Source organism: Pogonomyrmex barbatus, unplaced genomic scaffold, assembly GCF_055798465.1.
Source record: "Pogonomyrmex barbatus isolate J1 unplaced genomic scaffold, ASM5579846v1 scaffold7, whole genome shotgun sequence".
Taxonomy (NCBI): Eukaryota; Metazoa; Arthropoda; class Insecta; order Hymenoptera; family Formicidae; genus Pogonomyrmex; species Pogonomyrmex barbatus.
Window position 1 is genome coordinate 1,504,066 of NW_028297171.1, and position 15,325 is coordinate 1,519,390.

General features: G+C 44.3%; 1 protein-coding gene across 1 annotated transcript; it reads right to left on the reverse strand.

The window, feature by feature from the left end:
* Nucleotides 1-8,983: 8,983 nt before the first annotated feature.
* On the reverse strand, nucleotides 8,984-13,398 carry LOC148934862 (uncharacterized). The gene is given in 3 exon segments (XM_089083265.1): nucleotides 8,984-10,854; nucleotides 10,856-11,245; nucleotides 11,247-13,398. Coding segments are annotated over 3 exon segments (3,627 nt in total). The 5' UTR covers nucleotides 12,650-13,398; the 3' UTR covers nucleotides 8,984-9,020.
* Between the last annotated feature and the right edge of the window lie 1,927 nt (nucleotides 13,399-15,325).

Consider the following 15,325-nt stretch of genomic DNA (forward strand, 5'->3'; position numbering starts at 1 on the left):
GCTCCCGACGGCATTTTATCGCGCCGGCTAACCAATTTCTCTTTTGCACTGATCCGCTTACAGTCTAATAATCATCCGACGTCTGGTCAAACGCAAGGTTAGCCGTGTAATCCGCTGAAATTCCTCGAGAGCTCAATAATTTGCCGCTGACATTATCGGAGGGGTTCCCGTGGTTTTGATGTTGTTACGTCGCAGGCGGTGGCGAGATTGCCAAAGCAAATCGCCACGTGGCACTGGACCAAGGCGGGAATACGCTCGCCCCTCGGCGACGCTGCCAGCGATCGAGCGGCAAATCGCCAACAGCGGTTCGGAAGAATTAAGGAACTAAGGAATTAAGGAGTACGAAACCCTGATTATACTACTCAAATCCGCGGGAACCCCTCCGATAATGTCAGCGACAAATTACTGAGTTCTCAGGAAATTTCAGTGAATTACACGGCTAACGTTGCGTTTAACCAGACGTTGGGCGATTATTATCGGGCGGAAGTATACCCGAACTGGAACGCGTGGGCCAATTCAAGACGATACGTAAGAGTTCCTTCCGGTATTTCTTCCTTACATCGAAAGCAAAGATATTCGGCACTATTAGAGAGTAACTCGGCGATAGCGTCGTCCACGCGTCGATATCCGAACGTGGTAATGCAACGCACCGTGCTCCTACGGTATCTGTATACGGCGGCCGGGTGAGTGCGCGAGTCTCGTGGCTCGAGAAAGCAAGGCGGGCACATTACGTCAAATAACGGGAATTAATATTACGCGGCGAATATTCAATGTTAAAATGGTATTACGAAACTGGAATATTTCCGTGCGTAGCGATAAACCGGCTCAAAACCCTACATGCCTTAGGAGAAAGTGGCAAGGGCGGCAAAAAAGGGTCGGTCGTAAAACCCTTCCGGTCGGGTGATGCAACTATGCGACGGTCGGTCGACGCGAACAAAGCGAGTGACGCAACCCGAAAGAATCTTGAACGCGAGTACTCTTATATTCATTCACATCTAATTTCTTTATACTCTATATTTTACTGAAACGTATGCAAGATGGGAACGCGAAAGCAACCGGGAATAAAACTTGATGTATGATTTTCACCTACCTTTCGGTGTCCGCTCTGCACAGATGTCGCGCAGATCTCCCTCCTCGAGGGAGATGCGTGGTCCGAAACTGCTTTCCTGGTAAGCTGCTACGGGGGTGGACGGGGCTGGTAAGGCGCTCCAGAGGCGGTCGTGCACGAGGAGTTCGTACTCGCCATCGTAACTCACTTCCTCGCCGATGATCGCGTTATGATCGTAAATCGCGGCCACGTGGAGGTCGTATTCAAGCCGCCGAAGTGCGTTGTTACGACCCGCGCGATTCCTCCGTGCTTTAGGCATTCGGCAGAGGCTCCAGGCGTATATTGTATTTAATTAAAAGATTAGGGTAAGGATATTCGGCTGCGAGCCAATTACGCATTATGGTTCGGCATCGCGTTGGAATGCATGAGCTACCGCATGCTCGAAGTCCAATGTTTCCTTCGTGGTAAGTGCGGATAACGCACAACACCTTGCCCCCGGAAACGATCGGAATTCTTGCTTTAACTGTTAATTATTCGGTAAAATAAGATTTGAGTTGTTATAAATGCCCGTTGCCTCTTTAGCCTCGCGAACACTTCCGATTTCTCGCGGTGATAGGAAGGATGATGCAATGAATAACACGTGGCGAATACACTGTACTTACTATATTTAAATATTCATGAATCGAATTACACTCGCGTAACACTTGGTTAAATTTAGAGCAATACAAAATTTAGAATACAAATGATCACTTAATTAACTTAACTAGATTGAGACGAAATAGAATTGACTTAAAATTAGAATTGGAATTGGGATTAGATTTGGATTGACACTCGCACGATGTGTACTACTCGACGGCGCGTACAAGAGTGAACGAGCATGGCCGCGCGTTGTAACGCGTGGCCTGCGGCGGCGCTGTTGCGCAACGTGGCGGTAGCGTGGGTACGCCAACGCACGCGGCGCAAGATGGCGGATGGCGTGGGTACGCCAAAGCACGTGGCGCAAGATGGCGGATGGCGTAGGTACGCCAAAGCACGTGGCGCAAGATGGCGGATGGCGTGGGTACGCCAAAGCACGTGGCGCAAGATGGCGGATGGCGTGGGTACGCCAACGCACGTGGCGCTCGCGGCGGTCATAGCCTATAAAGCTAGACTAGACGCACATATCTATAATGGTCGTTGGTCGGCCAATCAGCGCGCGGCTGACTGGAGATGATGCGCAACAGCAACGCGAGCCTTATTGTAGTATTAATAATTTTACAATTAATTAGATTCATTGTTAGCATGATTTATTTATTATTATTATTTAATTTTATTACTTATATTTATTACAGTGTATATTCACTGGCGGTAAGGCGCAGCGCGTGATATGTCAACGGCAGGAGAGCCGGTTGTTGCCAACTTTGGCTTGAATAGTGGCGCTTCTGCGCAGGTGGGATAAAAGGGGAAGGAAAAATATTTTTACATTGGCTCTCCTGACATTACAATGTAACATAATCAGGGTTTCGTACTCCTTAATTCCTTAACTCTTCCGAACCGCTGCTGGCGATTTGCCGCTCGATCGCTGGCAGCGTCGCCGAGAGGCGAGCGTATTCCCGCCTTTGTCCAGTGCCACGTGGCGATTTGCTTGGCAATCTCGCCACCGACTGCGACGTAACAGAAGTATTCGCTGCCGAAGACCATAGCCAAGCGCGATAAGATAGAATGACAGCGTTATGGAATGCCACCCCGTCAAGGGTCGAGCCCGAATAAACAAACCTTTAGTGCAAACCCTCGTTTCCCCACAGACGCGGGCCCTATCCTGCGCACGCCGCCGGAACGGCAACGTTCGCCCCCGTGATCCAACACATACGGAGACTGCGAGCAAAATTATTTGCCGCGCTATCCCTCCAAGTGGCTCGAGCACCGCGACGAAGTAAGACGAGCCGCGCCGTTCTATGAGAGACGCGATTCGCCAATAGCGAAGGGTGACAGAAGGCCGCGCGACTACGGATCGCAGCAAAATGATAAATGGTGTAGATACTGCAAAAATCGCGGCCACGAAATCGAGGAATGTCGGAAGCGACAGTACAATAACAGTCGCCTCAACGAGCCGGGAAACGGTCGGGATCCGCCCTGTGGGTCGGACGCAGCGCGCGCGGATCCTCCGAGGAACACGCGTCCGGTAAATGCAGTGGAAACGGTCCGCGAAGAAGCGTCGGGATCACAATCTTAAGTTTACCTGAATATTCCTACGCCCCGTCGATAGTACTATCCGCTAGCGGTTTAGTAAAGGCAACCGACTTTATGGTCGATACAGGAATCGCGCCTAACCTTATAAAAAACGATGCCTGCATCCGGATACCCCTATAGCAGAAAACGATACGATTTATCTCACCTGGATTACGGACGGGAAGATAGAGACCTTAGGGTCAATGGAAATAGAATTCGGGGGTCATAAGATAATATTACACGCCGTTCCCGATAGCTTCCCCATCGCACAGGAAGGGATCTTAGGATCAGACTTCCTCGCGACAATGTCACCATTGATTTCGGCCGTGGTTTGATCGAGTGGCAAGGGGTCAAACTGCCTTTCGCACATCGAGAAAGCCTCTTTATCCCCGCGCGCTCACGAGCAACCTTCTACGTAAACATGTTCAATCCCGAAACCAGAATTGGCTACCTGCCTTAGCGTCGCGGAGGGGGTCTACCTGGGGGAAGCGATGTCACAAATAGGGAGGGGAAAGCCTACTCGCAAATCATTAATACTACAGAGGCGGACCAAGAAATTGCCATTCCTACAATTCGATTGAAAGAGATAGACGCCATCACATCAATTCCCTCTCGAGAAATTCGCGCCGTTAACTGCACCACCGTGTCTCGACCACGCGAATATCAAACAAACAAAATCGCGGAAATATGAGATCTACTTAGATAAGACCACTTAAACGAAACCGAGGCGGAGCACGTCAATACCCTTATAAAAAAAATGCCGACCTTTTCCAACTCCCCACGGATCAGCTGGGACACATGGATGCGATTGCGCACACAATAACGGATAACGCGCCCGTGAACGTAAAACAATATAGATTTCCGCCGATACACAGGGAGGAGATCACTAAACAAGTGAATAAGTTGTTAGAGAATGATGTAGAGTACTCCAATTCGCCGTATAATTCCTCCCTGTGGATCGTGCCCAAAAAACCTGATTCTCAGAATAACCGACGCTGACGCATGGTAATCGATTACCGTGCGCTAAACGAAAAAACGATAAGGGACGCGTATCCCCTCCCCAATATTACCGAGATACTAGACCAGCTGAAGAGCGCGAAGTACTTTAGCGTCTTTGATCTAGCGTCGGTTTCCATCAGATCTCTATGCATAAGTCGGACGCGCCGAAAACGGCCTTTTCTACGTCTTTCGAGCATTATCATTTCAAAAGAATGCCGTTTGGGCTGAAGAACGCCCCAGCGACGTTTCAGCAACTTATGGATCAGGTGCTGAGTGAACTGCAAGGGACAGAAATATTCGTATATCTAGACAACATAGTAGTATACGTCAGCTCCCTGCGCGAGCACGAAATCAAATTCAATAGGTTAGCCGATCGACTACTGAACGCAAGACTCCGCCTCCAGCCGGACATGCGAGTTCCTGCGCAAAGAAGTTACGTATTTAGATCACGTGATAGGTGACGATGGGATAAAACCCGATCCCAAGAAAATATGTAGGTAAAAAATTTTCCACGTCCACGCACAGCAAAAAACCTGAAACAATTTCTGGGACTCGCTGGTTATTATCGTCGGTTCATACCAAACTTCTCAAAGACGGCAATTTACTGAAGAAAGAAATACAATTTAAGTGGGGGGACTCGCAAGAACTCGCATTCGGAATGCTGAAGGCTGTCCTTTGCTCGGAGAGCCGGTTGTTGCCAACTTTGGCGGCTAGAATAATGGCGCTTCTGCGCAGGTGGGATAAAAGGAGAAGGAAAAATTTTACCCGTTGGCTCTCCTGACGTCACACAAGTTTCTGGTCGCGTGTAGACAGGCACGTGATATTTTGCCGCCGAACTATGAACGATCGTTGACTCGATTGGTAGCAAAATTGCGAGGCAGGGCACATTCCGCCGTGGCGGATGAGCCGTGTGAATCGGTCACTCAATTAACCGATTTATTAATTAGTGCATTCGGATCTATTAAAAGCGTTGCGCAGTATAGGGGCGAATTAACTGCCATCAACATTAAGGCAAAAGAGCATATCCTGGATTACATTGATCGGGTAAAGGAACTAAGATCCGCTGTGTTGGACGGGGAAAGAAGAGCGCAAGGCCGATTGAAACAGAAATAATGAACGAAGTAGATAATTTAACAGCCGAATGTTTTTGTAACAGGTTGCCGATCGTATACCGCCTTCAACTAAAACCAGAACATTATAATAATCCATTTGAAGCTTTCACAGCCGCGAAATTAATTGCGAAACGCGAAGAAATAGAGAGACAGTGGATGGAGATAAAACCAGAAAGGAATCCAGAGAGATATCCTATATCACGCCATGCCGCTAGATATTGCGTAGCACAGTCGGCACCGCCGACGCAACAAGCGATGTCATCAGAAAAGTATCGGCCGCCTCTTAGAGATAACCGATATCAAAATAATTATCGCGAACCGTCTAAGGTTTCATTTCGGCCATCGTCGAACCGATATCGCGAGCCGACAAATAAATACGATGAGAGATATCGCGAGGAAAAATACCGCGGTAATGACCAAAGGGTATCACATGACCCTTGCTACGAACCTCGTGAGAGAATCCCTGACGCAACTACTGCATCAAAGAAAGAGATAAAGAATGACGTAATAACTAAATGGTGCTGATACTGCAAGACACGAGGGCATGAAACAGATGAATGTCGCAAAAAGGTATTATAACAGACCCATAAATCAGGGAAACGTAAGGGATCCGCTCCGAAAAACGAATGCGACGAAGACGGATCCTCAACGAATAACGCGTTCGATAAATACGATAAGCGAAGGAAAGAAAGTACAGCCAAGCACGAGCAACATAGAATTGCCACGTTAAATCCAATCGCATTCAACCGAGCGCCGACAGCCGCCTTAACAATAGATGGTCTAATACCCAACGTGAAATTTATGATAGATACGGGTGCTACCCCGAACCTAATAAAGAACCGAAATATTTTACCAGGAACGCCCATAGCAGGAAACGATATTATGTATTTTAGTGGAATTACGCAAGGAAGAATCAACCTTAGGGTCGATACAATTATACTTCCTTGGTCATAAAATTAGAATGCACTCGGTATCAGATAGTTTCCCGATAGTTCAGGAGGGAATTTTGGGAGCAGAATTTCTTAGCGATAACGCTACTATTGACTTCCCTAGGAAAGTCCTATATTGGCAAGGGGCCAAGATTCCATTCGCACAACATGATTCAATGGTCGTTCCCGCTAGGTCGCGAACCACCTTCTATATTAATATTGTCACGTCTGTCGCGTCAGAATAAACGAATAAATTAATAATTTTATGCCCTATGGTAAAAATGTTACTCTTTTCAAATTTATAGAGATAACTTTTGTATAGCACGGAACAAGGAATAGACGTGATACGTCCCTAGGCCACCGCGAGCCCCACCAGGGCAACTCTCTGGCCTCCCACGCGAGCGCCGCACTCCCACCGCCAGCGCTTCCCACATTGGGCGCGCACCCCACCATAGCGTCGCCGCAGTTTCGAGCCGCCGAATCGAAGCACATCAGTGCACGGCCGACTGCGTTCAGTTCATCCCGCGAATACGACTGGAGAGGACCTCCAGTCCGTGAACTCCCTCTTCCAATTCAATTTCTAGTGTTAAGAGAAATCAATTCCAATTCTAGTAGTAGGAAATAACTTCAAACTAATTCCAATTCTAGTGCTAAGAGAATAATTTCGAATCAATTCCAATTCTAAGTGTTAACTCAAATCAATTCCAATTCTAGTGTTAAGAAATAAATTTGAATCAATTCAATTTTATTAACATCATTCAATTTAAACTTAACTGTAAAAGCGTTTACAATTTAATCAATCTCTGTATTAATCTTGTATCTGAATATTCTACAATATATATATATATATAAGTGAAAAGTGATCAGTGTTAAATAATTAATAAATCCAAACCCTTCCACCCCTCCTAGCGAAACGTACAATCGACAGAGTTCGCGAGGTAGAGTGACCACGCGAAATTCAATCAAACGCAAGCGTCCAGGGAGGCCGTGCTTGGTCTCTTGGTTAGCAGGTTGTGCGTCCACCCGCACTACCCCCAAGAGAGGTATCGCTTCTCACGCACTTTTAAACCGTCAAATTACGAAATATCTGATAACCTGTCCCGCCTCTTGGCTAGCAAGTTGTGCGTCCACCCGCACTACTCTCCACAGAGGGTTACAGATTGTCATCGCGTTAGAAAGTTCAATTTAATACTCGTAACTTGTAAGGGAAGTAGTATTTTCCCTTCATGGTCACTCCCGATGCCTAAGAATCGTAAAAACCGTGCCGGACGTCAGCGTGCAATTCGCCGCGCCTTATACGAAATTAAATCCGCGCTCACCGGTGATTTGAGTGAACTGCTCGGGTGTGAAGAAACCTACCAGCCGGAATACGAAGCGTGTTTCGAGAACAGCCTGTGGGCTCCAAGTCCTCCGAATCCAGCAACGCCGCATCCTAGTGTGCATCCCGAGACCCGCCAGGCCGACAACGAGAATCGGAAGCCCGAATCCAGGAACCGGGCCAACGAAAGGTAAGTGAATTTTCATTTCTTGTTCGTGAAACGCGTTATGTGCAGAGGACGATCGGAAAGCTCGCGTCAGGAAAGAACACATCCAGCCGCCGTCTTTAACGACCAAATAAGTATCTCTCGGTGTGTAGTCGAATTCGGTTATGGTCTTGTCGGTATAGCTACCGATACAAATTCCGCCAGTCTTATATGCCTAGAGTGTAAATCCCAGTATAATTTCGATCAACAATTCACCGCTATCTTAAGACATTATATTAACGTTGGGACTACTCGAGAAGAAAGGCTTTGCAATTCTTGCGGCACTGGATTGGCTATTTGGCGCGAGGTAACCGACTGCGATCCCTGCTCCGAGGCATTCGTGGCATTTCTGGAATATTTACGCGAAGAAAGTACTTCTTTTTACGATTTACCGAATCCTACCGTCATTGACGTAGACGCAGAGATAGGACCGCATGATATCGTCTTTTCCAGGAGACTATCGACTTTTCTATACGGAGTATACAACCGCAATTTATATCAGTAATCCGGTCAAGTTATTTTGCAAAAAACCAACACGCAGCCCAGTGCGAGCAGACTCGCTCCACGCGTAGCACGTCTCGCCTGCGACGTAACAATCTCCTTTCATGGTGACCGTGAGTGGTCCTACGATGTAGGACAGTGCTCCAGGGCGCATTTTTGAAACGGTCTTTCTGCCGTGTCGGTCAGTACTAGAGGCATTTTGGTTTTCTTGCTTAGTTTGTTTTTCTGGCAGTATTCACATTTGGCGATGTATTCTTCCACATCTCGTATTAGTCCGTGCCAATTGTGCATTAGTCGTATTCGATTTACGGTACGTGTTACGCCTTGATGTCCGCCGAGGGGGGCATTATGATATTCGTACATTATTTGCTCCTTGTCTTCTTTGTTATATTCGCGTTCTTCCTTGTCGCGCTCGATGCTGTTTATCTGTGTGTCAGACGTGATCGGGTTTCTGCTGAGCGCGTCAGCATTTGTATTGCCTTTACCTGCCTTGTGTATCACCTCATAGTCGTACTCTTCTAATTTGAGCCTCCATCTGATTAATCGTAAACCAGGATCTGTTATACTAAATAGCCAGATCAATGGCTTGTGATCTGTAATTATTTGAAATTTTGTTCCATAGAGGTATGGTCGAAAATGTTTGACGGCCCATATTATGGCTAGCAATTCTTTCTCCGTTGTATTGTAGTTTTGTTCCGCTTTATTCAGAATTCTGCTTGCGTATGCAATTGGTCGATCTTGGCCTACTGGCCCTTGCGACAATACTGCTCCGACTGGCATATCCGGATGCGTCTGTCGTTACTATAAATTGTTTAGTGAAGTCCGGATAAGCTAGAACTGGTGTGGTCGTTAATTTTTCTTTTAATGTTTCGAATGCGTTCTGTTGTTCCGCTGTCCAAACGAACTTCTCATTCTTTTTTGTTAGTTTTGTCAGGGGTTTTGCTATCTTCGAAAAATTCTCAATGAATCTTCTATAATATCCGGCTAATCCTATGAAGGATTGCACATCTTTTACCCGTTTTGGTATTGGAAAGTTTGCTACGGCCGTTATTTTCGCAGGATCTGGTATTATACCGTTTTCGGAGATAATGTGTCCTAAGTATGTCACTTCCTTTCTTAAGAATTCACATTTATTCGGTTGTAGTTTCAGATTGTAGTTTCTCAGTTTTTTGAACACTTCAATTAGTCTTTTGTTATGCTCTTTCAAATTTGGTCTATATATTACGATATCATCTAGATAGACTAGGCATTTGAGGCCTTGTAATCCGGTTAATACGGAATTCATAAGTTTCTGGAATGTTGCAGGCGCATTTTTTAGTCCAAAAGGCATTCTATTAAATTCGTAGTGCCCGTAAGGTGTGGAGAATGCTGTTTTTTGTTTGTGTTCCTCATGCATGGGGATTTGATGGTATCCCGATGCTAAATCCAACGTTGTAAAATATTTCGCGTTTCCTAGTTGATCTAGTATGTCAGTGATATTCGGGCGCGGGAAAGAATCGCCGATTGTTAAGTCATTTAATTTCCGAAAGTCCACAACTATTCGTAATTTTCGCTCTCCAGATGCGTCTATTTTCTTTGGTACTACTAGTAAGGGTGCGTTCCACAGACTCATGCTGGGACGGATTATCTCGTCGTCCAGCATTTTCGCTATCTGTTTATTTACTTCTGCCTTGTGCTTCTCTGGTAATCTGTATGGTCGGACATTCACCGGCGCGCTATCTGCTCGCGTATTTATTTCATGTGCTACTGCATTAGTGTACGATAGGCGATCGTTTTCTAGGTGGAAGATATCACAGAAATCTTCGCAAATCTGGTGCAAGGTTTTCTTTTCCTCATTATTTAAATGCTCGGTTCGCATTTGTCTGTGCAATTTTTCTTTACGAGCTTGAATGGGCTCGTCGCTTGTTTCGTTACTTGACACCTCCATGGTATACATGTGTGCGGCGTCTTTTGTCCTTATCTCGTCCACCGTGACTAGCGGCGTTGTTATTTCCACTGATTCTCCTGTGGTGTTTATCACACTTATTGGACATACGTTTTCTTCCGGTATGACCAAACAATTTCCTATGAAGATTCCGGGTTTGGTTTCGACTGCATTTACTATTCCAATGCTATTCCTATCGGTTATTGCCTGAATTATGGTTTCACTGCGAGGCGTTAGCATGGTTTTCTTGTACGGATAGAGTTTGAAAGTTGTGTTGCCAATACGGACTTGTTTTTTCCCATGATCGCATTTCGCTTGTTGTTTATTCAAAAAGTCTAGTCCCAGTATCCCTTCATAATTTATTGGGAAGTCATCTCTTACCACGTACATAGTGTGCCGTATCTCTCGGTCTCCTAGCGTTATCGTTGCTCTTATCTTTCCGAGTGTGTGTATCTTGTGGCCCGTAACTCCGGTTAGGGCTAAACGTTCTTCGCGCATTAGTGTGTCTCCCTTTAGATTTCCTACTTTTATTAATGTCAAAGTGGCGCCTGTATCGAGGAGGAAACTTGTTTTTCCCTTTTTTGTCTCTCGCATCGGCAGGGTAATCAAGTCTAACGTGGCGTTTGTGTGAGGCGTATTCACCTGTGTCACTTGATGCTCGCGTACGGTTCGCGTTATCTTTGTTCTCGGTTTCTCTTCTTCTTCGTCGTCGCCCACTGCTTGTGAACGATAGGTCATCGCTCTCCCTTTGCTGCTTATTCTTTCTCATTATTACAGCGGTATTTATTTGTCGCTCTTTTTCATTATCTTGTCTCGTGCGTCTCGGTTGCCCCTTTCTCGGGCGGCCGTTCAGTGACCAGCATTCGTCGCGCTTATGACCTGCCTTTTTGCAGTACGAGCAGTATTTCTCAATATTATTTACGTTCGTCGGTCGTTCGGCTCGCGGTAGCGGATATTTATTTGTATATCGGCTTGAACGACAGTCGCGCGCCAAATGTCCTACCGCATTTGTGGCACTCAAGTTTTTGATGGCGGTTTCTATACTGCTCTTGGTTGCTTCTAGCTTTCTCGTTATTATACATTTTTATAGGTTGGCTACCTTTTAATTTTTCTTCGGCTGTCGCGCCTAGCATCGCGGCTGTTAAATTTGTATAGTTCCTGGATCGTACTATTGTTTGTATCTCGTCGCGTAATCCTAGTTGGAAATTTTCTAGGGCTAATTCTTGTATCGTGTCTAGGATTGCCTTTCGTTGTTCCGCGGTGTGCTCGCGTCCTTCTATCATAGATTGATAGAGTTCCATGGCTAGTTTGTCAACGCGGAGTCCATACTCTCGCGCGCTTTCCCCGGGTTTTTGACGGGTTATATTAAACTCTCGCTGAATGTGCGTAGTGCTACGCTTTGCCAAATAGCACATTTCGATCTCGCGCTTCAGTTGCATGAACGTGCGTATATCCCTCGTTTGGAAATCGTGCATGGCTTTCCCTGTTAGTTTCGTGCACAGGATCGCTTTTAATAATGATTTTTCGTCGGCAGGATTTATTTCGCTCATCGCGTACGTGCTTGCATTTAAAAATTTTTGAACTTGGTTCCGCGATGATCCGTCCATTTCCGGAATCATATCGCGGGCTTCTTTCAATTTCATAAACGTATGTGCGGGATCTCGCGAATTTCGGACATCGTCTCGTGTACGCCCGTATGTCATTTCTATCGATTCGTCATTTTCTGCACTCCGATCATAATTAACGACTTCTAGTTGGTTTATGCGGCCCTGTAGTGCTCGCATGCCTTCTATCAATTCGACCAACATTGCATCTCGCGCGTCGTGCGAAGATTCCGCCGGGTCAGGTTTCCAGTGCGCCTGGCTTAAAGTGGCTCTCATCCTTTTTACTTCATCGTCCAATTCTTTGTTTACTACTTGTTCTTCCGCGATCGATTTTAACGGTGTGCCCGAGGGTTGATTTGCCATTTCCGCTGGATTTATGTTTCGTGAAGCGGTGTAAAATTCGGTTGGATCGAACACGCTACTATCGTAAGATGTCAATGAGAATTCTCCGCGGCTAGGATTACTTGCGTTTGTGCCGTCGCTATGGTCAGATCTTGCGTCTGTTGGTTGTAATAGAGCGTCGTCGCGTCTCTCACTACTCGGTAGTAGGCTATTATCTATGTCACTAAGCGAAAACACGCGTTCAATTACAATGTTCGGATGTAATTCCGGTTGACTCGTCAGACTATCGTCAGAATAATAATTACTTAAATCGCGGCGTACGTTATCGCGCGGATCGCGTGAATTTTCCGTCTGCTCAAGGCTCGGAGGGCTCGGGCTGAGCGCTCGGCTGGCTGACGCACTATGTAGCCACGACGTGTTTCTTTGGGCAGGAGTTTGGTTAACTCCCTCGTTCGACATCTACCTACACGCTTCTCTCGCTATCTAATGCGCTTGGCTTATTTTTCTATGACTTACATTACGCTCGCAATTCGCATGTTTGCGACGCGGCGCTGGCTGTTGCGGTAGGTCGTGGCTTCTCCGGTGTCACTGATATGCTCTGCGTTGTGGCTCTACCGTGACTCTTTCTCACTGCGGGGATGTCGACTTCTTTTCCGGCCTTTTCCTTGAATTCCGATCGTCTGTTCCTTCCAGATGACTGGGTATAGCTGCGAAACGATCCCACCGCTGCCACCAGATATGTTGTGCGGGTCGTTTCGAAGGATCGGTCCAGGAGTCGGCGGGGAGGAAGCACTCACCACTTTAGTTTAATTGCAATAAATTTTATTAACACTCAATACAGTTTGTCCTTTTTTATTCGGACCGCGACAGACGTGACGGCACGCGGATCTCGACGAGTCCTCTCCTCATATCGGTCTCCCGTTTTTATCCTGTTCCGGGCGGCCGGTCCTTGCCCTATCATCAACATGCTCGTCAGCGTTCGCGGTATATTTCTGGGTCGCGCGGCGGTTTTCCGCGTAAGGGCCGCGCAACCCGGTTAACAGTTGCTTCATGTCGAACGATTACACCATATTTGCGCGATTAGCACAATTCGCTGTCGCTTGGTAAAATAATAATTCATCGGATAAAATATCGCTTGCCGCAATCCGCTTTGTCAGCGGTGGGCGCGATTGCATTCTCGGCGCTCGCGACAAATGAATGCGTGAATGCCTGCGCGAAAAAGAGGCCCCAAGGTATTGTCGCTTGAGGTTTTTATATGTTGCCAAAACATGGAAGTAGGGATGACCTAAATTCCAATGTTATGATTCTACAGGTCTGAATAAAGCCTTTCATTATGAGTCAGCTATGATTCACGCATTTAAGACCTAGTTGTCCTTGACATAGTTTTCTATTGGTCGACTTAGTCTACATTTGCTATGAGTCAGCGATGACTCGTGGTATTAAAATATTATGGCGCCCTTGACATTTAACGTTGGCTTATTTTTGCTTACAACCTGACCATGAGTCATACTTATGACTATTCGGTCGACCTATTTTGTTTTCAAAGAGTTATACTTCGTTATAATTCCTTTCATATAGTTTGCTTGAATTTAAGCTTTTATAATAAATATTAATTATCGCAATATCGTTTTAGATATACTTTACAATTTTTATAATAATAATGATTACATCATATAATTAGTATATCTAAAATATATCAGTATAACTCTTTTTACATTTGTAATACATTATTTATTAAATGTTTTTAGGTACAAAATGGCTCTGATTGTAATTGGTTGAATTGTTAGTTTTCCATGCATATTAATATTCAAGATTTTTGTCATAGCCATAGGATTAGTGTTAATGAAAAAAGGGAAGTAACAATTATAAATATAAGTCTAGGATGAAGGTTTCTACAAGTTGAACTGGTTTATATACAGAGATTTGCCTGCTGAACTGATTTGAGTTTTTGAGGTAAGTGTATGTAAGGAAGTTTATAATTGTTTAAATATCTTCTAAACGGTGCGAGTTAGGTAGGTATGTGTAATGAGGTAAGTTGCAGGATTTCCTGTGTGTTATCCAAATCTTTCATAATAATTATTTGTTAATATAATTTATTTATTTATAAATTTTATTAAACGAAATTTAAATCGTAGAATTTCTTTTCTGAGATAAAATATGTTTCTATCGGGGTTGTATATATAATTTCATAAAGAAAACTATATCTTATAAGGAAATGTATAATGTACGTATATATGTATACATGTGTGTGTGTGCTTTCATATACCCTTAATTTTGTTTATATCTTGAGAATTAAGAATCGTAACCACAAACTATAATTATGTTTTCGAAATGATTTTTGATGGAGAATGTATTCATGCAAGGAAAAGATATCCATATAAGGACATCAACAAAATTTATCCTTGAAATAAGGATATGTATCAGGTGAACTGTTGAATAAATGTTTTGTCATGGATTTTGTTATATTGTCATTATGACTTTTATTCCTTATTCATATCCTTTCTATTGTTATTAATTTTGTTATTAACTTTTATATTTATTATTAAAATGGAACAAAAGTGAAAGTGTTTGATATACAAGAGTTTCTTAATTTCTGAAATTATATTTGACGATATAAAGAAATTGGTTGGTATTTTGTTATTTATATAATTATATGATTTTGTTTATTAATTGGTAATAAAGATATTACAATGTACCGATAATTGTGTAATTTTGTAAATGTTTCGTTATAGTTTTCGTGCATTACGTGGGCGAGGTTTTATTTTCTACATTTGTTTTTATTCATTATTTACTATTTGTTGAGATTTTGTTGTTAATGTTGAAATGCTTATATAAGGATGCGATATTAAGCTCTATTTTCTTGTTACTTTACTGAACAGTCTGGAGAAGTGATTTCAGTATGTTCTGTTTTTTGTTAGGTTCTAGGGAAAATTTACTAGGAACATTAAGGCTGTAGTAGCGCCATAAGGTTGTGGTAAGGAGCGGCCATTTTGTATAAGCTTTTAAATAACTTTAAGCGGTATATTCTTTTATTATGTGTATATTAAAGGCCTGACGGTGCTGTCTCCTAACACAGTCAGTCATAAATAATTAAAAATTTTGAAAAAATTTACATTAGACATGACTAGAGGTACT